Source organism: Acyrthosiphon pisum, chromosome A1 (genome assembly GCF_005508785.2).
Source record: "Acyrthosiphon pisum isolate AL4f chromosome A1, pea_aphid_22Mar2018_4r6ur, whole genome shotgun sequence".
Taxonomy (NCBI): Eukaryota; Metazoa; Arthropoda; class Insecta; order Hemiptera; family Aphididae; genus Acyrthosiphon; species Acyrthosiphon pisum.
The window spans coordinates 96,361,530-96,389,322 of NC_042494.1; the positions used below are offsets into that span (position 1 = coordinate 96,361,530).

The window sequence follows — 27,793 nt, forward strand, 5'->3', positions numbered from 1 at the left end:
GCCCTCACAATATCTGTTAGTCATGCTATATATATATATATATATATATTATCTTTGATCTAAATTATTTATTGTACCAAACGTGTAAAGATTGTAATTATATTTTAATAAAAACAAAATAATAAAAAAAAATGTATTTAATAAAACATTTTTTAATTGTTTGTGTTAGTCATTTAAAATTCACTATTTATTCATCTTTTAAATAATTATTATACGCAGTCCTTCCCTTAAAAGACGCCACCGTAAAAGGAAAGTCTAAATTCTGATCAATCAAATCAATCATACGTTTGTGTAAGCGTTTTGTAAGGAATTTTTTTTACCGGTTTCTCTACACGCGCTTTGAATAGGTAATTATTTGTGGTCTGATTAATAATTATTGTTATTATATTATTACGCGATCATAAACCTATGGTATTTCCAGAGTAAACTATGAGCAACCACAAAGGCCCAAACATAATAGTAATGAAATCGTTTTTTGAAGTTCGCCATCACAAAATCAAAACACGTACCTAAGTAGAAGACCGTGGTTACAGTAAAACACTAATTTATACGTTAATGCAATAACGTCAATACCTATCACAGGCACACTTGTTGGAACAATAATTTGTAGTTATACCTATATACATTATACACGCTGCAGAGAAACACCGCGTTCTACTTTTGACTTTCGTGTACGCGTAGGTTATCATATTATATTATATTGTTATGTACCTACTATTATTATATTAAAACGTACACATACCGAGTGTTATTTCGGGGTTACGTTAAATCGTAATAAATTATTTAAGTCTTGATAACCTAGTTAATAATAATTACGGATGCTAATTAGGACGTACTCCAATTTACTGCAAAACGCTATTTTATGCCAAATAAATTCAGCATTTAACTAACGGAACAAAGCGTCCGGAAAAATAAACGATAGGATGGTTTAAAAAAAATAATTAGTCATTAATTGGAAGGAAAACAACATACGATGGCAGTTATTTGATTCGACACGGGAAACGATTCCTAGGTGATTTAGGTATATAATGATATATACAATATATTACATTATATATGTTTAGAATGGACTAATGTTTAACAATTCATAATTATTATTGATTATTAATTTATTTAATTTATGCTCCAAGGGAAATATATTTATTATTTTATAGCTATTTAATTACGAGTAAAAACAGATCAGGACAAAGGAATTTTAAGAACATAGTTACCATATTATGCCATTGCGTTCACTAAGAACTACTGTAATATGAGTAAAATAAATTATAAGTATAGGTACATAATATTATTTAATAAAGGAGTTGGCATTGGCGAGTCACGAGTAAAAAAATATAGATTATTATTTATTAGGTATTAGAATTAAAAGTTAATTATTTTAAAAGAGATTATTTTCTTAATTTTATTATTGATAAATTGCCCAGCCATTTTTCGATAGTCATTTTAACGTTTTCAAAGGTATAGTATAATACTTGACATAATACCGCGACACGGAAAATAACGATAAATTATTATATTTATACATAACTATGGTAATTTTCTAAAAATGTCGATGTGCAAGATTTAAGTAATCAAAAGCCAGAAAGTGAGACAAAAAAGTTATTGATTCATGAGTTCAAAAAACTATTACCTATACTAAATGTTTAGATACAATACTTTCTTTGCTATTATCATGATAAAAGAACATGGTATGATGACATCTTTTCCAAATAATTGACGGACTGCGCACACAAATCGCGGTTCTTTTGATTGGTCAATAGATTCCCGCCAAAATGTATTAATTTTAAATAGTTTATCCATGATAAAAGAACTTTTATCATGCATTTATCTAAAATAAATAGTAAATTGCTATCAATATTGCTATTAATATTCCTCAACAGTTAATGGTTAACTATAGTTATAAAGTTTATAATATAAACGTTACTAATTACTATTATAATTTTTAATACGGAAATACAAAATTGGATACTAATAAATGAAAACATCTATTAAAAATTAATGATAACGGTTATTGATGATAACGTAACTGAACGGCGCGATGCCTACGTCACACGAATGCGTATCACATAAATGTCATCATACCATGTTCTTTTATCATGGCTATTATGATAAAAACAGTGTATAGGACATGACTGTCCATATAATTATAAAAAAAAAGATATGATGCCACAAAGGCAAATGTAAATCAGTCTTAAAAGTATCTTGTAGCCTGGGGAGGTGTTACTCAAAAGGTTACTAAACCATTTAATAAACAACAGAATTTTCAATTATCATGAATACCTCTTAATAAAACGTAATTTAGAAGGATCTACGCAACGATATTTTAAACCTCAGAGGTATATATTTTCCATAAAATCTGTTGATAAAATAATTGCAATTACATGTAAGTTATAAAAACAGTTAATAACTGTTATAAATTAAATAAATCAGCAAAAAATAAGAAGAGTTGGGCATAATATGACGCTAAAATTAAGTAGGCACAGATATATATCTTTCGATCAAAGAGTTTTGGATTTTTTTTTCATTATTACAATGCTCCAGCTATTTATACAATTCAATAAGTCAAAAAATTAAAATAAATGATAATCCTAATACCATAAAATGCAATAAAAAATAATAATAAAATTGGACATTTTTTAACATAAAATATCTAGCTTCTTTATTGTACCTATTATTAGTGTATTACTTTATGCGATTGGTATTCGTATTTGTCTTTATACATTCGTTTATGTTATCAGTATACTTTGTTTTGTTTTGTTTATTTTTTTTTTTAGGTATAATAAATACTTTCCAACTATCGTTTTTGATCTAAACTAGGTATGTATTTTAGTTAATTGCTATCTACTATATAAGCATCGTGTAAACGTAAACCATAATACATAACATATAATTATTTTAAGTAGGTACTAATATTAACTCTCATCCTATAACACAATCATTGCTTAGGAGGTATATAAATCGATAAGCAAAAATGGTGATACATATTATAATATGTAACCTGATTTATACTGATTTGATTTCTAATAATAATAAAAAAAAAAAATCGGTTAAGAAGTATTGATGACGCACTTGGATCCCAAAAAGGATTTTTTATAAAGTAAACGGGAAAAAATATTAAATTCAGTTGATTTTTAAAATCCACACTTTTTATAACATACCTATTATTATGGCGTTACGCAGCGTGTATTTAATTTGAGGACTGTGAATGGAAATAAAACAGAATTCAACGTCACATCGGAAGGGGAGGATTGGTGGGGGGGGGGCATTGGAAATCGGTTACACATAATTCATTCACCGAAAGCAAAACAATGGAAGTTCAAAGTTGAAATATTTTTTTTTTCATTAACAAAAACCAGATGTATAGTCAATAGTCAAAGAACACTTCTTACACAAGTTACACAAACTGAAATAAAATTGTATAAATATATTTTGTATAAAATAAAGGCGCAAGCTCGAGGATAGGTAAGACGAGTAAAAATGATCACCTCTATATATAGTGGCACTTGTCAATATATTCACTGTTATAGACCGATATAACGAGTTCCTCACTCCGGAAAACTGATCTATTGTTATTGAAATCTATTATAGTATTATGTATACATCGTTCATACCGTAACATATTGCATTATATCACGAGTTCTTATATTGAACGTTTTTCGGTCTCGCGAGCATGTTGAAACGGGACGGGCGACGTCGTTCATTGTGTTCTATCAATAGGTAGTCCATAATCCACGTTATAAAACCATGAATGTTTAGGTATAGATACCTATTATGATAACACGTTAGACCCGATACCATTATTATGCCTACATTTCACGCGCAGGACGTGTCTGTGGCCAATACGCGTAATATCAGTCGAGTAATATTATATAGTCGACAATCGAAACGACGATTAGTGATTATACGAACCTTTCCGATTAATTTACACATAAATATTGTAAATTAACTACTAATTAACAATAATTTTGTTGTGGGTGGCGTTACTTATTAGCTGGTCGTGACTTAGATGAAGATATCGAAGCAAAATTGAAATACAACCGTCGAACAAGTTCCGATGTACTATATTACGCACGTTACATATTATTATTATTATGTATCGATTGCTCTCAAATTATTAACTAGGTATAGGTGCGGTAACACAGAAATATGATTTCCAAAATTGGTTGAATGAAAAAATATCTACGCATAGATAGGGAAATTTGAAGCCACTTATGATGTAATATATAGGTTATTGGTACCTAATTGTATATTATATAAGGAAGTATGAAATATTTTAAGTTATAACTGTGCACGAGTATATAGGTATTTATATTTTTATAATCGATTTAGATCCAAATTAGCTTGTTAACAGTTACGTATGGTCGTGTGGAGAGAGTGCAGAATAGATTTTTGTTCTTTGCAGCCTTCTAATTAAAAATCAAACACTCTCATCGCAATCCATTCCATTCCACTCTAAAGTATTCCTACCTCATAGATTCCCTCCTAATGGAGGTCGACATTCCTTTCATCATAATAATATATTCTATTGATGGCTCCCTGGATGCTCCCGACATACTCCCTATTTTAAAAATCTTGAACTTATTTTTATTACTTAAGAATAGTGTCCTGTGGTGCGAGACAAACTTCGGTTTTTCAAATGAGATCCTCGTTTTTTTACTGACAATTTTTTAGTGGATAATTTTTTTGAAAATATTAATGTACCTAAATAGTATTTTTAATACTACTTTTATACTACTTTATAAAGTAGTTTTTATGTTATTAAAATGTTTATACTAATGATAATAGTCCTTAAAAATGTTTTTACAAAGATATAAAATATACATAATATTGAATATATTATTATTTTATTACACTTGGTCAATTTTTACAAATTATTAATATTGATAGATCATAGATTAATATCAGTAATATATTGAAATCACCATATGATCTTCCGAACCCATTATCGTGGACCTTTTAATAATAGTACATAAAATCAAAAAGCTATTCGTTTAAATTTTGATTATGATATGGTACGTGAAAATGTTCAAAAAAATTATCAGCTAAATAATTTACAGTGGAAAGGGTGTGTTCTCATTTCAAAAACTGAAGTTTGTAACCCCACAAGACACTCCTAAGTTCTACACTAAATTTCAAGAGTTTTGAAAATATGTTTTTTAAGTAGGTATAGGTATAGGTACCTATATTATATAAAAATTTAAAAAATCAGGTTTTAAATAACTAATAACTGTATTAATGAAAAAAAGTGCGTGAGCATGGTCGGTGAATCACGTTGTACCTATATTGTTTTCCTTAATGTATTTCTATTGAAATCTGCATTATAATTTTTCTCGATTTTTTCTACTCCCAGGCTAAAAATTTAAATATATAGTGTACGACTCAACGTATGTCATTATTATATTGTTGTTGAATTCCATTTCTCATTTCGGCGTCTTCTGCCGCAGTTGTGTTTCCGTTATTACGTGTTCTGGCCATATGATTATACTTGTATTTTTATTATTTATCCGAAATTGATATACCCCTTCCTTCCAGTACAAATATACAAAACGCACTTTGTCGGTACACAATAAGCTTACGGAAAGTGAGCAATAGCGTTATTATCTGCATAATATTATGTTACACCGCCATAATATATTATAATTGTCTACCCGTGATTGGACGTGTCGGATCGAAAATAATAATAGTCGCGATACGCGCAGAATATAATAACGTAGGTAAGTTCGATGTATTAAATAATATTATGCATAAATTTGCCATTATTATAATAATTCGTACACTGTAGGTATACACGCATATGCGATACCGGATATTATATGCAATAATGCAATAATGTCATATGGGTATAAACGTAAAGGTAGATAGATTTACGATAAGTTTACTTTGACGTTGGTACGAGACACCGTCCTATACAGGTGAGTTCGCTGCGGGTTATTGCGCTAATGCATAAGAACGAAATTATCCTCTAAAGATTTCGGATCGACAGTACAAGACATGTATATAGGTACATGTGGTAAGTACCTTTATACTACACCGTGATTAGAGGTAATGATAATCGACGGACACGTAAACAACACTATTATGGTTCACCACAAAAACGTTAAGTATGAATGTCAGAAAAACACTTATTGAAACAATGGTATGGAGTGTAGCTCTGTATGGAGCTGAGTCATGGTCAATCCTAAAGGCATTCGAAACTTGGTGTTGGAGAAGGGTATTAATAATCTCTTGGACCAAGTGAACGTCAAATGAAGATGTGTATCATAAAATTCATGAAAGGAAGTCGATATGGACAACAATCAGGTAGAGAAGGAAAACATGGATAGTATACCTCCTAAGAAATAATGCACGGGTAACATCTATAATTGAAGGGAAACCAGGAAGAGGAAGACGAAGACAGGCTTGTATGAAACAGATAATCTTAGATTTAGGGAAATGATTCTATAAAGAATTGAAGGAAGTTGCTAGGTATGGATAGAGAGAAGTGGAGAAATATTTCATTAATTGAACCAATTTACGGATTGAAAAAAAAAATGGTATGCACTGTGAATGAAGATTTGATTTTTCATGACGATGATGGTATCTAAAATATTATACCTTGTTCGTCAGAGACGTGTTTGTGGTGACTCTTCCGTTCTCATCGATGGTGAACGGCAACGGGTCCTCGTTCTCTTGGACGATGTTGAAGCCCGTCGAGTGTTCCAGCCCATACATCAGGACCGTTTCGTTGCCGACGTCGGACACGCGAACCCGGGCCACCACCGTGCCGACAGGCGCCGTGGAATCGATCACCCAATTTCGGTCTACCCATATGGTCGGAGGACTTCCGGTCAGATCACATAGTCCTGTAATAAGTCAAACATTATGAAAAAAACTCACACGATTAATATTATTATAGTGTCGAGAAAAATACATTTTTCGAAAATTTGTGTCGCGTGCGCATTATATTATGATAATTATTATCAATAGGTCATATTATTATCATTATTTACTATGCTATCGCCTATCGTGACGAGTAATTGTGTAGAATATGTATCTCGATCAGCTGATGGACCACGTGTACGTTCATGGGTACAATCAAATTGTGACCACGTTTGACCCTCAAATTGCCTCCCAATTTTAAAAATATCATTCTATTGAATTGCCTTGTGTTATAGGTAGTCTACCAATGACCCTGTGGTACCGGAATCACCCCAATAGATAAACTAATCGATTATTTCTAGTTTGAATGTTATTTGGTTGAATCTCAGACAATGGTTATTTTTAAAAAACTAAAAATATTATTATAAACGCACACGATATGACGGTTAATCCAAAAGAATATACCCAAGTCTGGCGTCTATCCTTACATAAAAAAAAAAAATCAATAAACTAATTATAATAAGTCACCATAATAAATGCGTGTGATGGTATTATAATACATATTATTATAATACTATACACCAAATTTTAATACAAATAGTGAAAAAAATTCATTTTTTTCAAGAGCTATTTTTAACGCCAATAGAATTTCCACAGTCTTGGATTTTTTCGTTTTGTCTCGTCAAGTATTTAGAGCTAAAACTTTGTTATTTTTAAATCATAGTGCCTAAATATTTATTTTTTGTTTTTTGTTTTATATACTCAAATGTTGTCTCTGTATTTCTTACTATTTTTACTTAAATTATTATCACTTGTCTATTAGTTTTCATATTGTGCCATATTCATATGTAATGTTTTTCTTTCTTTGTTAAAGGGCTTTGGCCCGTTGATTTGATATAAATAAATAAATAAAATAAATAAATAATAATAGTAATAATAATTCAATAGGCCTATGGTTGCAGTCAATACCACGGTTATTATAATAATCGGTTGTAAAAAAGTAATACATATTTTAATAAAAATACATCAACTCAGTAATAAAACTGAATATTATAGTAAATAATTATGTCTATGTCGAATAACAGTACCTACAATAAATAATTGTGTATAATATTTTTGAACATAACTAAAATTGATATAAATATAATTGAATTAGGTATAATACTGCACGTACTATCGGTAAAATATTAATAATTTATAACCTATAGGTATGATTTGGGTGGAAATGTGAGTAACTACACTATTTGGGTATACTCGAATTGCCTCCGAAACACCCATGGGCAATTTTAGTGAAAAAAGGTCACAAACCTAGATTTGGGATTTGTGTGCACGACGTCCAATGTACACAGTGTGCTATTAGCGTCGTGTAAACATTTTAACCGTCCATGAAATAGTTTTTTTTACATTCATATCCTCGAGCGTGTGCGTTTTTGTGAAAAGAAAACCAACACCGAGTCAAAAAAACAATGTGAAGGACGGTTTAAAAATCAATCTTGTTTCGAACATTAAAAAAATAGGTTGTTCAGAATATAACATAATAATATTATATCTTATGAGATTAATTATTTAGAGACAAATTTAATACAAAATTTGTTTTTTATAGCTCGCCCTTTAATAATCAATAATCAAAAAAATATAACGAAAATGAAAATGTTCGAAAAATTTTAATTCGTACACGATACACAATATACCTATAGGTAATATTTATTGGAACAGTGCTTAATTTTCGAACAAACGACCTTTCGCCGGTGACGGGTCACCTGCAGGCGTTTTCCCGTCCACAATAATTTCGCTTTGCGGGGAAAAAAACGACGTTCTGTTGCTCGGCTGCGGTAATGGTGTCGTAGAAGCCATGATGAAGTCAAGCGCAGATTATATACGCTTTCGTTGCGGCCGCACGAAGACGGAGCTATCGGGCGAAAACGCGACGACAAAACCGACAGAATAATAATAATACTGTGATCGGTGGAAAACAAAACGTATAAAAAAATGTACGGAAAAAAACGGTATATTATACGGGCAGTTTGTGACGCGCACTCAGCTACGATTTACCCATGGTATATTTTCAATGCTGGGCATTGACGAGTTAAAAAGTTAATTTCATTTTAACTTAACTAGTTACTTTAAGATTTTCATAAACTTAACTGTTAACTTACTACGTTTCTTACAGTACTCAATTTCTTTTTTAATTTACGTGAGATCCACGAATTAACTTTTCATTTTGAGAAGTAAGTTAAGTTAATTTTTTTTACATTTCACTATTTCAGTCTATTTCGTTTTCAAGTCAAAAAATATTTACCGTATATAAACACTATAGTCTATAATTTAGTTTTGGGTTGGAAAAAAATTAAGTACGCTAGTGTTGTATAAACAAATTAACTTAATAAAAAGTGTACCTATATTAACTTTTAACTTGAGTTAAAAAAAATCATTAATTTGCCCAGCTTTGTATGTTTTACGTAGGAACAGCGGATAGCAGTGCACCGCGATCACGGAGTAATTTTTACCGAGAAGGAACAAAACGGTATTGTCAGAGACTTTAATGCTTCATAATATTATAATATTATACTATGCGTGTAGTTCGGATGCTCGGTGTATATAACGTCTTTTTTCTTTTCCTCTACACTTGTCTGCCGCAGCGATGATGAGGCACGACAACACTACCTATATAATATATGCGTCGATATCGAATAATAGACAGCCGGTGGCGTCGACAGGAAATCGATTTTCAATATCCCTACACAATAATAATTTATTTTTTATAATGATTGATATTACATTGTTGTCGAGGGCTATCGTATTTTTCGCGCAAGTCAATTCGCTTATTGCGGATTTCGTCGTTGTTCTTCTCTATTATTGTTTCTAGATACCTATTTCCTATACATATATTTTATCACACGTGTTCGCGTATCACTTTTGAAACTCGTGCAGTCACATCACGAAGTAGAATTTCAATTTTAATATAGATATATAACAAGCAACCGACTTATGCATAACTATAGCTTTCTCACCGCTGTGAAGTCCAAGCCCAAACGAGGAGTTCGAAACCTTAACATTTTTGTTTCACATCATACGGACAACCGATAAAATAGGTAATATAATTGTTACAATCTATCAACAAATATACCTATACACCTAACTTTTTTTACATCTGTAAGAAGGCAGATGTATATGCCGTTATCGCTATATAGCTGCCCCGTTATAGTTTTAGGCAAATGCACTGTTATATAAATATTAAACATACATGAGTTAAGTGTGTGTATGTGTTGTGTCACATATGAGTCACTGAAGAAATTCCGAGAAACAGAATTATTTACCTTTCCAACCTTGTTCCGCCTATAAGCTGTGGACCACGTATATAACGAAGGATTTTCACGTGACTGCGCGTTACAAAATGCATGTTGTCAATCGAATACCTAGTGGTAAAAATAATTGACATTATTGTGTATGTGCGATAATGGTATAAATTATTATTGTCGGCGTGGCGCGACAGAGGTGATAAATCAATGTTCGTCGTTATAGATTTTCAGATTATATTATAGAATCGCATTATTATTAATAATGTCGCGCGTGTGTTATTTTCAATTTTTTAAAGAGGTAACGTGGTGTAATCGGTTTCTACCTAGGAAGGAATGAAAAAAAATCTCCCGAACGAATTATTATTGTTTTTTTTTTTTTTGCGTTATAATTATTAAATTATAATGATAATGGCCACAGTCGGATAGTATGTTGGTAATTAGCATAAAAGTGTATAGAACGGTAAATGCATATGCATATAATACTTAATTAGTGAACACATTCACGAACGCATCATACTACCTACCTATAATAGCACATTAGCACACACAAACACACACACACAATATCTATATAGGTAGGTACTACTATTATATACGTTTAGGCCGATGTTATGCTTTCTGATTGGGAAACGCGCGGTGCAAGTTACTTTCACATTATATATTACCATCGGATTATAATAACAACAACAACATTATGTTCTCAGTTTGTGCGACTGCCGTTTTTTTTCTCGACTTCTATAATGTCTATACATCGGGTGTAGGTATCTGGTATATGTATTATAATATTATTACATATTTAAATGTAATTTCAGTTTAAACAAAAAATATATTGTCAAATTTTCGTAAATACACCATATTATAATATTATCAACGAATTATATATATTGGGGACCGAACAATATACATAGGTAATATAATATATTATGTATATCTCAGTGTGCAAAGTCATATTCCATAGATATTCAATAGCGATACGTTTCATGGTAATATGGAACATCACATTTTAAGTTGAAATCACGCAACTGCGTGATATGTATGCGATTCCTAATGCTTAACAATGAAACTGTCATTAAGAAAATATTGCTTAGGTATCTGTTGCATGGAAACATCGTAGTAACGTTTTAAAAATACATTAATTTTAAATTTCATTGAAATGCGTAATGGAAATATTTAGGTAAATCGTTGATTGAATGTTACTGCATACTCAACAACCATGCAACATTACAGATGATTTTTACTTTATGGATACACAAAATATTCCTGTATAAATCTAATAGGATAATTATAATACATTGAATAGGTGCAATGAGGAGGTGCAAAGAAGTCTTTATCACCACCAAAATATCCCCCAATATATTTTTTCATAGTATCGACTAAATATTTTATGTTTTATTTTTTGTGACCTATGTATTACATAAACAAAAAGTAGAACAAAATACATTCGTATTTTAAACACAACAGCAGTTGTCATATAAACAAATTTTAGAGAAAAATATAAAATATTTATATGAAATGTGTAGTTATTATGAGAGTTGTGTAAGTGGGATTGTGGGACATGCCCCGTTGGTCTGCAATGTATCCATAATTTTAACGAGCCCCGAGTTGGAGGTATAGTTGTATATAGGTTCATATTTTGTAACTTGTGTAAACACTTGTGTAGTTTTTGCCAGAAGAAAAAAACAATTTCATGCGAACAAATAGAGAGGTTTTACTTGTACAATATACGTATAAAAACAATGATGACGTGTTACGATAAAAACATTAGAAAATTTAACGACGACGGTAAACTGCACGCAGTTGCCTCAGCGGAGGATCATTTATCGTTTTGAGCCCAATAAACTTAATCGCTGGCTTGCTACCCCCTCAGTCGGCCAGCGATATGTCTAAAAAGTTCTGGACACGGAACTATACACTTTGAATATAATATAATGTGAACTACCAGTATCGATGAACACGACACCCACACTGTATAGGTATTAGGTAAGCCTACAAAGGTGGGAAAGTTAATGAAAATAATAACTGTAGCAAGTTAAGTTAATTTAATTAAATTTCCTTTAGTTAATTTAAAAGTTAACCAAAAAAAGTTTAGCTAGATAAGTTTAAAATTGAGACAGAAAATAAACTTAACTTAACTCAGTTTAAAAAAAGTTAATTTTTTTTCAAGTCATAAACTGTCCTTTATTTTGATTTACATAAGCATTCATCAAGACGTTTAAACGTTTAACACTGTATAAAAATTAGATTATAATGTATTAATATATGATTAGAAAAAAATGACCTAAGTCCAAAAAGAGTCGTCGAATCAGTATTGTCTAGTTGGTTCCCCAGACATGAAAAGAAAATTAACTTAACTGCATGGTATAATGATAATTCACTATAAAAAGATAAGTTACCACAACAAACGTTTTAACTGAATAAGTTAAAAGTTAAAAACAAAAATAATTAACTAGCTAAATTTAAAAGTTTAAAAAAAATTAACTAACTTTTTAACAAGTTTATGCCCACCTTCGAGTACCTACCACGGACGGCGAGAAATGAGCACCCGTCCGTCGGTTACGTAAAAAAAATTGTTTAAAAAATGTCCTATACACCTATAGGTACCTATGTCGTTACAGGCGGTGTCATAACCGTGTACGCGCGCTGCATAATTTTATATATTGTTTCGTTTTGGGAAATTTTACCGTGACCCAACTGCTTCAGCAACGAGCTGTTCGCGCAGAGAACAATACGTGGTGACATGAATATAATAGGTGCGCGTGTATAATATACGCTGCAGCTGCAATATATACGCCGTTGTAGAATCAAAAACGTGCCTATATAACGGCAGTTAAATAATGACTATAATAATATAGTGATAAAATAATAACGATCGTTATATTATTATATACAACACGGGTAGGTATAAAAAAAAAACACCAAAATTTCGTCCGAGAAAACGCGAGTATGGTAGTCGACTATATTATACGTATATTATATAGCTGTGGCGTCCGTCATCGAGCTGTTTTCATACATCAGGATTCAGGAAACGGAAAATCGTTCGGAAAATATAGCTAACACTCTCGCGACACGCGACGATATTAAATTTTGTTATAATATTATTGTATAGGTGACGGACGTATAATATTAGTTATTTATACACAGTGGGACTTATACTTATATTAATATAATATACCTAAGGTTAAGTTAGGTAACCTAACCATAATATTATGATAAAACAATAATTTTTATTACGCGTGTTTACGTTATAAATTACACTTTCCTTGTAATCACCTCTCGAGAAATTTGATATCATTATCTTTTCAGTTTTGTTTAGTGGGTCCAACTACTATTATATATCATTGTACATTTCAACATTATTCGCGTAATATATTCACTATTCATATTATAATGTAAGTACCACGTTATAGTGTTTGCTTGATTTTGGAGGTCTGGGGGGGGGGGGGGGTGAATTTGAGTAATGCGTTGTCTCATAGCACGCACATGACCACCCCTAATATTGTGCTTATTATAATAAGTTATTTTATACATAACTCGTTCTATTATATACAGAATCGACACTTGAAAATGAGTAAATTAATTATACCTATTTAGGAAGTTAACCGTTTCTATATAAAGTAGACATAGCTCGAGTATACGCGTACAGTTTAATAATAATTAATAATATCAATCACAACGTCATTGACGGTCACAGTCCGGTCAGATATATCGATGACCGATGATGAAGAATGTCGATGTATTTCGTTTCCATAAGAGGTATAAATATTGCTGTCATTTTAATTCCAAGGATGTTTTTCGGAATCGCGAACGTGCGTAAAACGACCAAATAGTGGTAAAGAGGCATATATAGATTTACAGACTAGGATAAAATGATACGTGCCACATAACAACTAATAACAGATCATCTGTGCCGAATCTATTATATACAGCGAATCTACCTACTTTGAAATACGCATTACTCAAACACTCTAACATACGCATGTAAGAAATAAGTTGAGAAAATATAAATGTATAAATGTATAATAGGTACGTATTCCCATTTCCTAATGTTATAAAATATAATATGTTTTTAGTTTTAACTTTTGAATATTTATGTTATGATAAGATACATTTTTTAAAAACAAATCTATTTTTGAATTAAGTATACATAATATATAATTGTTTAATTAGCTACAACATTTTTGATTTCATGTAACGAGAAACAAAGTATTTGTCTAAAAACATTTGAGTGTATTTTAGTGCTTAGCTTAGTTTTTTCGTACGACGCTGACGTTATTTAATATTTTATACAGTCATACCTTACATACCTTAAGTATAATTAAATGTATTACTGCGGTAGTAGATGGTGTTATATTACACTGGTGTAGTAGAGTATTGCGCCGTATTGTAAAAGATTTGACAGCTTAACTAAAATCGCGACGAAAATAGTTCCGTTTCGCCGGAAAACTGATACGTCCTATTAACCCATACCATTATTCCTTGTTTGAGGAATATCATTATGACTAATGGCTGATAAATGTGTACGTGTCCCCGACGCCTCGTGTTGATGATAAGTGATAACCATTAAAAAAAATAAAAAAAACGATATTCTATACCTCAGTATACTAAAAGAAATATAGTAGGTATATAATATATTATATAATATTGAAGTATACACTAATTTCTGCCCTTGAATTCGTGTCGACGAGCTCGCGTTGAACACAATTTTTTTTCTCCCGGTTTTTTAGGTAATCCACACGTCCTAATTATATAATATAATATTATAATATTTACACCATGTTCACCTTAATCCGTGACGTTTATTCAAGTATACAGGAACTGTATTATTATGTGTTGTCGATCTATTATTTTGACGATTAAGTGTCGAGAAAACGATTCGACGATGACGTGGAACTCTCGACATTCTGCAGTATTGTATTTATATTTTATACAGATCGTTTCCCAAGGGGAATCGGGGTATATTATTATGTTCGGAAAAACACGATATTATATTGTTATACATTAAATTATAATAAGTAATAATTAATCATTTCGTCCATCAGAATTACTGCATTTTGTAACGAAACATTATTTAGAGATAAAATATAAAATACTGATCATGTCGGCCGGATCGAACCGCGTTTTCATCAAGCCTGGGCAAGTTAATGATAATTTTTAATTATGTTATGTTAAGTTGATAGAAAATGTTTTAAAGAGTTTATAGCTAATAGTTATCCTGTTTTTTTTTTTAACTCAGTTAAGTTAAAAGTTTAAGGAATCCTACAATTAACTTATGAACTTAAGTTGAGTTGTTTATTTATTTTCTAAATTTATAATTAGCCAGTCGTAATATGGTTTAAAATAATAAAAAGTAAATGTTTACGCAACACGTATCACCTATAATAATTGTATAATATTTATCGTAACTTGGATTTGATTAAAATTAACTCGTTATTTATCAAATTCATATCAATAAAAATCAGTTAAGTTAATAAAAATTAAATGTTAAAAAGTGAAGTTAAACAACAAATTAACTTAATTTTAACTTAACTTTAACTTTTTAACTCGGTTTTGTCCAGGCTTGGTTTTCATAAAACACAGAAATCTCCCGCTGCCACAAAAATATTATGGCGACGTCGCGACGTCCACAACTATGTAAGTACCTAATATATAATTGTATCAGAGAAGGAATTTTTGAATTATATTGCATTTATACGCGCTAACGTTTCGATCGGATTATTATTATTATATAGGTACAGCTCAAGCACACTTTGTCCCGATATACACAATAATATTATTATTATTATCGTATCGACGCATCGCGTACGTCTCAAAGGTAAGGTCGTGGTCGTCTAAGACGAATGACATCGTAAATCCCTCCTTAACGTTAGCGTTTTCCAACACGAGACGACTATAATATACTATACACGTATACGGTGAATATAATATTATTATTGTCTACGGCCGCGGAAACGTTATTTTACGACTGTTTCATCATTCCTTGAAACCGGCGTGAAACGCGTCGTATTGGATTGTATACTCATATTATGTACTCGGCGTCACATGCCTATATAACAATATACGACGACCTATAAAATAACACCGCAGCCAATATAATAGTAGGTATACCATCAAACATATACCTGTCGGAACGGACGCTGCAGCGGTTACGGTCCTGCAATCGGCCGCGTCAACTATACCCAGGTATATATTATTATATAGTGCATATATACATGTTGATCCGTTCGTTAATTATCAAGCAACGCACGTACGTCCTGCTGCTATTATAGAAATAATATAATAATACGATGTCGGCTGTGCCGGGATACCGACGATCAACGCACAGTGGCGAAGTGACAAGTAGCATTAAAGTTAAGTCTACGATATGCGTTTAAATTTTTTTGTACGTGTAAAACGAGTTACGCTTTTGTTTTTTTTTCCCAATAACCCTAATTAAGTCTTAAAACGAGTTTTAATATTTTACGCCGAATACCACGTTCAACAAGTTTAATAAATAACTTTTGCAAATCGGTACGCTGATAGTATCGATATAATTCGCTCCCCGGCCCCAGAAAATTGTTCTAGCCAAAATCACGTGAAAAGAATTAACACTATAGTATACTAAAACTCTGAATTTTCTTAAATGATTTACCAAACTAATTTATATGAAAAATGGAACAAACTATTATTATATTTAAGTCATTTCATTTTTCGAACTGAATCGCGGCTAAATGTGAAAATTGTATATCAATTAGGAACGCCTCTGACAAATTTATAATCCAAAATCCAATCATCAAATAGTTTTGAGTATGTAAGTTTTTTTTTTTAAACATCAACTGCACTCGACTGGTGGCTAGAATATAGTTGGCCGACTAGCACACTCTGACCAACATTTAGCGACTCACTTAATTATTGTGGCGTGGAAGAAAATTAAAACTAAAAATGTAAAGCCCACTAAAAAAATTCCACAAAAAAAATTATACAATAGTCCACTCCGAGGAATGGGTCGTTCCCCGAAACTCGAGGAAGTGAGAAACTTCTTTCGTCACACAATAAGCACAATGCAATGCGTCTCGCTTAACGGAATTTTCTCGTCCCGGTGCTACGATTTCCCCTTCCGCCGCACATGACACACCAGCATACACAACGCGCATCGAGATTTGCAGTGGTACATAATATTATTATGTGACATTTTTGCAATAATCGGCTCGCAAAATAGTATGTCAGGCGTCAGCTCACCCATCGTTCCTACACCTTACACCCGACAATCACGGTTGTCAATAACATATTATAGCAGGTATAGCCGGTACAAATATTGTGCAAGTCGTATATGTTTTATGACGTTTGAATTCGAAACGACGTGCCTACGTATTATCCTTCGACGGTTAAATAATGCGACTGTAGTGTTCGAAAGCAATAACCCTCCTATGTCGCTCTCCCCTCCCCATAATCGTTCCGCAACGAAAAGTCCGCCAACGATTGTATAAGATTATAAAATTACATTATTATTATAATATTATTATACATACACCGGACTCTCAATTTATACGCGCCCGTTCACCTTGACAACGCATATGTTGTCGTACTCACATCGACATCGTCTGCTACAATATTATTATACTATGCACCTACTCATAATATACATTCGACAGAAATTTACCACGAATCGGTAACCCGGATACACGGTTAATTATTATTTTTTCCGACGAATATGCTACTATTATTTTTAACCATTAAAATATTGTATAATATTAATTTTTTGTTATAATAATATTGTCTTGTTAAAATATTTCTTTCGACCTTGATCGTTGGTTTACATAAATTATCATCATAATATTATACGCAGCGTTGTTCGACGGTTTGATAAATACTTACATATATTATAATATTTTTGGGGCGGTGCATCAAACTGCAGATTTTCTGCAACACGTTTTGCCAATTATTCGTAGTCATCACTCATCACCAACCTCCCACACATCATACAAATATTTCCTAACTACGATAAAAATATTTTCAGGAAAATAATGTAGTAGTCGAAGTGTTTTAAAAAGTTACGTAAATAATTAGAAAATATTTTAGTTACAAGTTATAAGTTTTAGTTTTTGGCCAAGAAGTTCATATACGTATTTGAAAATATTTTATAAAAAACATTTATAAAAACATTTTAATCACATATTTTCAAAAAAGTTATTTACGGAAACAATATAAAAATATTAAGTCAACATGCAGCTATATAGTACAATATATTGTTATCATAAGTAGAAAATATTTAGAAAATATTATTGGTCAAATATTCAATATTCAAGCACTTTAAAATATTCAAAAAATATTATCATTTCCTAAATGCTGTAGGTATGGACTATATATTTTTTAATAATTGTGATATTATCATAATCATATTATCATGACGTTGTCCTTAATGCACTCTTTTTTTTACGGTTGGGCAGAAATACTTTACTAGGTAGGTACCGAGTAGGTGGGTACACATCGATCATAATATTTTGCTCGTTCGATCGAGAAGGAAAATCATGTGTGGCGTAAATCCTGTGCTAGTTACAACAATTATACATTTTAATGTATAATATAATAACTGATCCATAGCCAAAAGGCTTTTGTCGAAACGGTTTAACAGCTGCAGCAGAGCTATACGGTCCAAATAGTAATGTGTAAAAATAACATTATGACCGGTTTTATTCATTGTGCGTATAAATTATACTCCGAATTAGAAACAAATCATATTTTTGTACTCTTTTTTTTTTTGTAGCGTTCGAATAGACGAAAAGAGAAAGGATTCAACTGTAGAAAAATCAACTTTTACATTTAATTTTTTCAATATATTTCACTTGATATCAACACTTACGCATTAAAAAAACAACAATAATAAATTACCATTCCATAGGTATTCATACTCAATAGGATAAAATTGTTTCAGTGTAAAACATTGAATGTGACTGTACAGTATAGGTACATAAAATCGATGAAATGTAGAATTATAGGTACCTACTGCGATATTATGCCCAATACGAATCGGTGCCTATTACCATAATAGTAATATATATTCGTTTACTTTCGAATAAAACGTACGCGGTGGCTGATTAATATTAATTATATTTTTTTAGTTAGGTCCGCATAAATTACGATCGGTTTCACGAGTTATACACCCGTTTTTGAAATCAGATCTAAACGATATAAACAGTAAGTGATCCGCGAATCGTGCGCCATTTTTTTCTACCCGAGTCTCGAAACTCGGTCAAAAGTATTCGGTGAACCACTAATTTGAAACATGGTTTTCAAATAAAATAAAAATCGCTGGTAATCAAATTAATATACAATTTTCAGAAATTTTCCAATACACGTTTTTAATCATCATTTGTTTAGGATTCATTTCTCGTCGATATTGGAAATCACAGTAAGTCATATATAAGTAGAGAGTTAAGAAATTATCTAAATAATGTCACATTACAAGTACCTACACAAAAAACTTAAATAAACATTTAAGCGTATATAAATAGTATAGACGAATCACAATTGACTTATCGGATAGAAACGTTAATGGATCATAATTCATAACCATATTACCTATATAGCTAATAGGTACATATAATTTAACTATTAAAATCCAAACGCATTAACGATAATATAATATTATGCGACTTTCTTTGCTTGAATTATTCTTTATATAGATTGATCGCGACTAGTTTTCATATAGTTTAAAATAAGTATTTTTTCTAGAAACGGATTTATAATCCTTTCATGCTAAGCAATGCCCGGACTTCGACATTCCGAGAACGCACAAGTTAGAACACGTTTTGCGATGAGTACGGTCGGTGGAATGGTGTACAATATAATAATTGCAATACAATATTATTTATGGTAGGTACCTTCTAGTTTTTAATAATAGTAATCCCAATAATGTGTATATCAATTTTAAATGTGGGGGGGGGGAGGGGAGGGAGATAAATGGAAAGAAATTAAGTCTGTATGAATAATAAATAGAAATTTTGTGGCATTTAAATTGATCTAAAAAAAAAAAACGTCATTATTGTAAGAAAAATAATTTTTTATGAGACTTAAGCCCCCCGCGCACGCGTTTGATAGGTCTATCAAAAAACTACAACATCAACAAACTATCATAATATTGTCATCTCGGTAAAGACTGCTCTTTAAGCTATTAAAATTCATGATAGGTATATTATCTATAAAATTGTAATAGTATCGTATATTATCGTGTGGACCCAACAAGTGATGACAAATGGCGAGATCGGCGGACTGCGATTACTGATTACATTTATTGTCTAATTATGTGTGAATAAAGTGCTATATGTTATATAGAGACATGACCATATTGGTAGGTACCATATAAAATAACGTAAAATGATATTATGTATTATTATAAAATGTGAAATACTTATGTATAGCCGTATTACAGTTGTAAGATTAATTTTGTTTTTATGAATAGGTATTATAATATTTTTAAGATTATTCTAAAAATAACATAAGTAATAATATCTTAAAATCAAAAATACGGTTGGGATCTACCTCCACATCCAAGGCCGAATTAAGAACCTATTGGGCCCCGGGGCTGAAATTTCATATGGGCCCTTTTGACAAAACATGCTTTACATGGCCACTCGCTACGCTAGCAGGAACATACATTTTTCTAACTATTTCACAAATTGACAATTGCATTATAAAATTAATAGCTAAATGTAATTTATGTCTATAAAGCTACTCGTTTTATTGTAGTAAAAGAAAAGTTAATATTTCGTATTTAATTTATTTAAATTTAAATTTTCATAATAACTTTTAAATGTATTAACAGTATACTCTTTACAACAAATATCAAACAAAAATTAATATATAAAACCAAAAACCATTTTATCCAATCAATTGTTTTTCTTTCTTTACTTGAAGCCAACTCTCTTTGTTAACTCTCTTCATTTAAGTCTAATGATTTTAACAAATCATTCTCGGAATATAAAATAATTTGTATGTGGTATCTCTAAGTTTTCTTGGGTTTGATTGGTTATATACTTATTTTTTTACTCTAGTTAATTCAGAAAAAGCTCTCTCCGTACATAAATAACATTATCAATTATTGATGATATTATTGATATCAATGAAAATATAAAATAACAGTAAAATGTGTCTTTTCTACCATAGTGCTTTTGTAGGTATTTACAATTTAGTTGTTTTTGTCGGTAAAAAAAAAAAATGGTTTTTAAAATATAGAAAAACTTTTCTTTAAAATCACTAAAAAATGTGTATCAGCTAAAAATTGTTTGGGCACCTTTCATTTTGGTACTTGAGAGGGCCCCGGGGCTTCCACCCCGGCTAGACCCTTCCTTAATCCGGCCTTGTTCAGATCACCCCTTAAATACGCCCCAGAGAGATTTGTGCGATTGTGGTGACTCGTCAAGTCTCTCGTCCGACAGGGTTCGGTACCTAGAGATTTTGTTTCACAACAATTTAGTTCTCCTAGCACAATAAAGTAGATGTACCTAGCTGATAAATCTCGTCATAAGTACATGTAATATATCATATTGTATGGGTTGGAATTTGGAATAACACGATTTCTACCGTGTAACGAGCACGAGGCTTGTCTACGCGGGTGGCGTTACGCAAACCTCAAAGTCTATAATAATATAACAATAGACCAGCAGCAGACGAAATAATAAGTGTTTCGAGGAAAGAGCTTGGAATGAAAAATATAAACACATATACCCATATCCAGGGCCTTGACCTCACCGAAACCGTCGTGTATAATAAGCACAATTTTAATAATACCTATGGACTGTACCTAAGAGGTAATAATAGTATAGCGGAAAACCATAGTGTATAACAATAATAATATTATAACATATTATATGATCGCCGTGTCGATCTCATAGTGCTCCGCGGGGAGATCTTCGTGGGAGACTTGCTTTCGGAGTGTCCTATATATTATATTATATACCTAGGTGTATCGGTTCAACCCTTGGAGTCCTACCCCATAGTCAGTGGCGCGTGACTTGTCAAAAACTCTGAGGTACTTTCCACAAGAGCTAGTATACCTATTATATAAAAGATGTCCTGACTGACCAAATGGCGTACGGTCAAGACCATTATGGCTAGAGCCTCAAAATGTACATGGCACTTCCGTATACCTATATTAGTACCGCCGCGGTGCAGTAAGGGTGCACTAAGAATAAAGGATTTTCCGAAATTCAAAATTTTAAGAGGGGCTCATTAGGGACTATTGTTGGCTCGAGAAAAACGAACATATTACTTGTTTAGGGTTTCCACCGCAGATTGAAGAAAATAAAATAGTTATTATAATACCTAGGTATTGGATAGGTTTGGCGAAAATCACCCATGACAAGAATATGACGTGTAGTTAACATTTAGTGGAGTTTAAGACGTCCACTGGAATCATTTGATTTAACGCTGTGCATGATCAGCTATAGCTATAGGCGTATATTATTAACTTAAAGCGGGTAAACGTTGTTTGGCCTATACTTCGGATAAAAATCGCTCGTTTAAGCTGACGTTTTTTATATTTAACGAATTTTTCAATAGATACCTCAATCGACGCCCCCCCCCCCCCCCCCCGAAAAACAAATCTAAAAACACAATAATACGTCTCTGTCTCGTTCCGTCATATTCTAATAATCATACCTATAACAATTATACGCATGCATTGTAACAAGCGAAGTCACCGAAAACGTTATTTTTGGCGGGTTGAACTCTATATGATTCAACACCTAACTTAACCTAACCTGACTTGAGTGTGGGTAGGTACAGATGGTACAACACGTATACAGTGCTTGGGAAGTTCTTTTAAAAAAGCGTTTTTACTGACCTGGCCGAGGGGCGCACAGGGCGACCAGTACGACGGCCGCGGCCGGGATCCAAGCGGCGGACTTCATCGCGCTCGGCCGGCCGAACCCGTCCGTAGCTGGTGCATCACCGTCATCGTCTTCGTCGTCGTGGCCGTCGGCCGGCGCATCATAATCATAACGGCGACGACCGTCGAGAACGCCGACGGAAACGGCCCGCCGCCGGCGCGTCTTCGACTCGTGAACCGGACTTATAGTCACGGCGGCCAAAACCGAAATATTCTAAAACTCTAAAAAAAACACAAACACAAAACACAAACACAATATATATATATATATATATATATCACTTGCGCACGGGTCTCTCGCGAACTCCGGTGGACGGACGTCGACTCAGGCGAGCGTATCGCGGACTACTGAGCGGCGAACACCGCGCGCCGAACGCATGCCGCGACGACGGCCATGTTGAATATTATTATTATTATTATTGTTGTTATCGTACGGCCCCGCCGCAGGTCCGTCTCACCGGTTATAATAGGTATCTGAGGTACCTACCACCACTTTTATTATTATTATTAAAGCGCGTAGATAAAAATATTATATTATTATGTACTGAGCCGAGTCGCGCGACCACTTTCTACAAAGTACCCCCCCCCCCCCCCCCCCCACGGACACCTTCTCCAAACAAGACGGTCGCGGTCACAATCCTCTTGTCGCCGTCTTGTGGGCCGCCGAGGAATTCGACCGCCGCCGCCGTTGAAGCAGTGGTTCGCAAAGCGCGCGACGGTTTACCGCCGCCGCCGCTTCAAGAATGTATATACACCGGTTACTGGTTAGTAATGGTCATACGTCTTCTTGCAGCCGCGGTGCACTGTTCGCCGCCGCCGCCGCCGCCGCAATGGTCACCTGCGAGATTATGCAAACTTGACTCGCCCGCCATAATAATACCTAATATATTTTAATGATAATAGGTAATAATATTATAAAATATATTAGTGATAACGAAAATATTTTAATACTGTGTAACATTATACACGTGTGTGCAAGGCTGGGCATTAATGTTAACTAGTTACTTTTGGATAAATTAACTGTTAACTTAGTACTTTTCTTTTTTAATTATCGTAAAATTAACGAATTAGTTTTTCATTTTAAGAAGTAAGTTAAGTTATTTTAGTTTGTTTTTAATTTTATTACATTTCACTATTTCAGTCTATTTCGTTTTATGTCAAAAAATATTTACCGTAAATTGTTTAAAGTTAAAAATGTTTATCTATCGAATGTAACTTATATGGAAAATATGCTGTATAAAGCACTATAGTATATAATTTAGTTTTGGGTTTGAAAAAAAATAAGTTCGCTAGCGTTTTATAAACAAATTAACTTTTTTTTAAATCAATAAGAATTAAGAAGTTAACAAAAAGTGTGTATTAATTTTTAACTTAACCGAGTTAACTATTACAATTAAATTAACTTTTAACTTTTTGTTATTGGTGCATATTAACTTGACTGAGGTCAAAAAAAAAAATCAGTAACTTGCCCGTTTTGCGTGTGTGTATCAACGTGTTGTACTCACACTTTCTACCGCCACCGACGTGTTGTTATTAGCGCGGGCGCGAGTCAATGACAATAATAATTATTGTTTTTTTTTTTAATTCCTTTGTACCGTACACGTTACGCCCACATCAAACGAGGTGGCGACGTTCGGAAATCGTCCGATTGTCTTACAAGTACGAACCGTGTTAGGTACACGTCATATCATCATATTATAATATGTAACATATACGCGAGTAAATAGTTTGTAAATTTCACTTTCACGCTGTTCGCTGAGAGAGATCACCAAGTAAATTTTTTTTTCTTTCCTATCAATAACTCGTGTTAGAATATAATATGATATACGTCACGATAATAGATATAATATTTTGATGTTTAAAAATATTACGATATTACTCTGCGAAGTAATCGTTTGTGAGTGCTGCAGCTTTTGTAGATGTACGCAAGGCCATGGCCGAAAAACATTTAGGTGTCCATAAGATCAAATATTATATTTTCATAATAGAATAACAACTAACTCGAAAAAACACCTACAATATAATATTAAAGATCTAAATAAGGATTTTTATGCATTACACGTGTGATCAATTTATGACATTTGAAATTAAATATTTGTATAGTATATAAAAGTAGTAGATTCACAATTGGACCCGGCGTATGTCCGATCAGGAGAGGTGCTCAAAACAGGAATTTTGAGATTTAGTTTATTTTTGTTTAGAAATCGTTGCTATTGGTTATATGAGAAATAATTAGTAGAAATTAGAATTTCTTTTTTGTTTGTTTATAAATGGTCACCATTAGTTACTCAGGCAGACTAGGTAAAAGCATCCATCAAATCATCACGTTCATGGTTTCGAATAAAGAAATTATATCTTAGAACAATTAATATGAGAGTTGAATGTATATTTTTAGCTATTATATAGGTACTCAAAAACTACTTAATTGATTTTGTGAAAATTTAAAATTATTCTAGTAGAGATCAGAAAAGTTTAAATAGTAGTTTAAACCACGTTCGATTAATACCAAGTGCTATATATTATCCAATCCACCACAAATTAATTGTTTGTCTTTGTCGATTTAGTTTGCAAAGTGACAAACATTTTCCTGTAAACTGAGATAGGTGTAAGGTATACCAAGACCAAGATACACTTATTTAATCTAAACATTGTATTTTTTCATTTTTTTTCACGGGCGAAATTGAGTTATACAACTAAAATTGGATGTTAGTTTGTCCGAAGTAAATAGCCTGGAAAAACGACTGGAAGATATTCAATTGGTTACAAATTATTATATTAGTATTATAATTAGAAGAAATATGTCATAAATACATTTTGTATGAATTTATTCATTAAAAATACAAATCTTTGGCCTGGACTACGTCGGGAGGGACAGCTAGTATATTTGTATAATGTTATATTATAAGGTATTTCACATTAATCTGCGCGCGCACACGAACATTTACCACAGTGTCGCCGAAGTATTTAAATTATACTATGAAATCGTATGCCGAAGGGCTCCCCACCATAGCCCCATTTTTAATTTAACAATCAGATGCAATCAAAGCAACTACATAATGCCTTGTTTAATGAAATCCACAACGGAATCCTCTACCCCCCCCCCCCCCCAAATCTAAAATATTTACTATGACATTTAGTGATCAGTGGCACTGACGTACAATCAGAGGTTCTAATTAGTTATATCAGTGTTAACTCTTATTTGAATATTCTTGATTTGAGCGTGTAATAATATAATTAATCGTAAAACCTTTTCATGTTCTGAAAAAACAATTATTTTTTAAAGGTATATAATATTATCTTGATATGCATTTGTGCATTGAGTAATATAATTATGTTCGATTTAATTTTAAGTTCAAAACATTAACGTAAGCTATACATTTACGAGGACGATAACCATACAAAGAATGTATATAGTTGCTACTTATTCTGACTGTAAAAATCAATAATAATAGTAATAATTTTGAACTATGAATGTAAATAGAAAAGAAAAAAAACAACTTTTGATCACAGTAATATATTATTATTATTTTTATATTATTCGAAGGATAGGCGAAATATCATACTAAGGTTATTGACGGTAACTAATTAATTGAAACATAATATAGATGTAAGTAGTGGTGTTGGCATTTCTGACATATAATAAGTACATTTAACCAGACGTGACTAGTTATTTTAAGTGTAAGTATTTGATCATATTAACAGTAGTTGTTTGTTATGGAGAGTAGTAGATTGTAGATATAGCTTATATTATTATGAAGAAAGACATTATATTATTTTCCAAATAATTTTAAATATTTATAAAGTTATAGCACTAAATATTTATTAAAAATAATGACGTATGATTTTATTGCTCATGATACGTTTTTACATATTTTTACATTTTTAACGTGTAAAAACCATTATAGGTACTATTATACTTAATGTTGAGCAGGTACTAAAATTAATATATTTGTTTAAAATGTCATACAATTATCATTATATTTCCATGATAAAATTCTGTTTTTTTAAACCGAAAATAGTATTTTATTATTTTAATAACTTATGATTTGACAGTTCTTGACATATTAAAATGTAATAAATTTTGGTAAATTGGTACACGGCGCAATGTATAGGCAATATGGGTATAAAAATATACTTTACATAATATTATTATTCTGTATTTTTAATAGATCTATGTCTAAGTTTGGATTTTGAAACTTCTGACATAAGTCAAACGATAGATACATAATATATTTTAGTAATGTGATGTTTTATAATATAGAAAATATGATTGCAGTATTGCCGTTAATCCATCCAATAAGAGTGATGAGCCCACAAGTTATGACGTCAAATACTCAAATCTACAAATTCTGAAGTTTGAGTATCGAACTATTGTAAAGTTTACATTTTGTTAACATTTTTCATTATAAATGTTAGAACACATTATAAACCTATTGTGACTGTCCGTCCGTTAGTAGCAGTAGGTACGAAGTTACGACTGTTGATATTATAATTTTTCCATTTCCATTATAGTATTCATAATTCAAAACAAAAATAAAGAAAGACATTTAACTAGAGATAAATATTTTTTTAACAGTTCTATTCAAAGAGAATTCATATTATAGCCAGAATTAAAAAAAAACAAAATATCACTATTTAATACAGACTCATCCTACTATTTTTTATACTATCCAAAATAAAAAAAGATGAATAAGTGGATGTCGCTCTGCTGTGTAATAGGTTACAAGTGGGTCATTGTATTATGGATAGTATTAAATTTGAATTCAATGATGTAGTA

General features: G+C 31.9%; 1 protein-coding gene across 1 annotated transcript in view; it reads right to left on the reverse strand.

Annotated features, from left to right (window-relative positions):
• The window catches only part of LOC100164198 (tyrosine kinase receptor Cad96Ca), a 35,920-nt gene extending 12,546 nt beyond the window's left edge, over positions 1–23,374 (reverse strand). The window contains exons 1-2 of the mRNA XM_001946401.5: positions 22,972–23,374; positions 6,592–6,839 (exon numbers count right to left, since the gene is read on the reverse strand). Coding sequence (XP_001946436.2) covers positions 6,592–6,839; positions 22,972–23,038 — 315 coding nt within the window. The 5' untranslated portion in view covers positions 23,039–23,374. The remainder of the gene's footprint in view (positions 1–6,591; positions 6,840–22,971) is intronic.
• Positions 23,375–27,793: the final 4,419 nt, after the last annotated feature.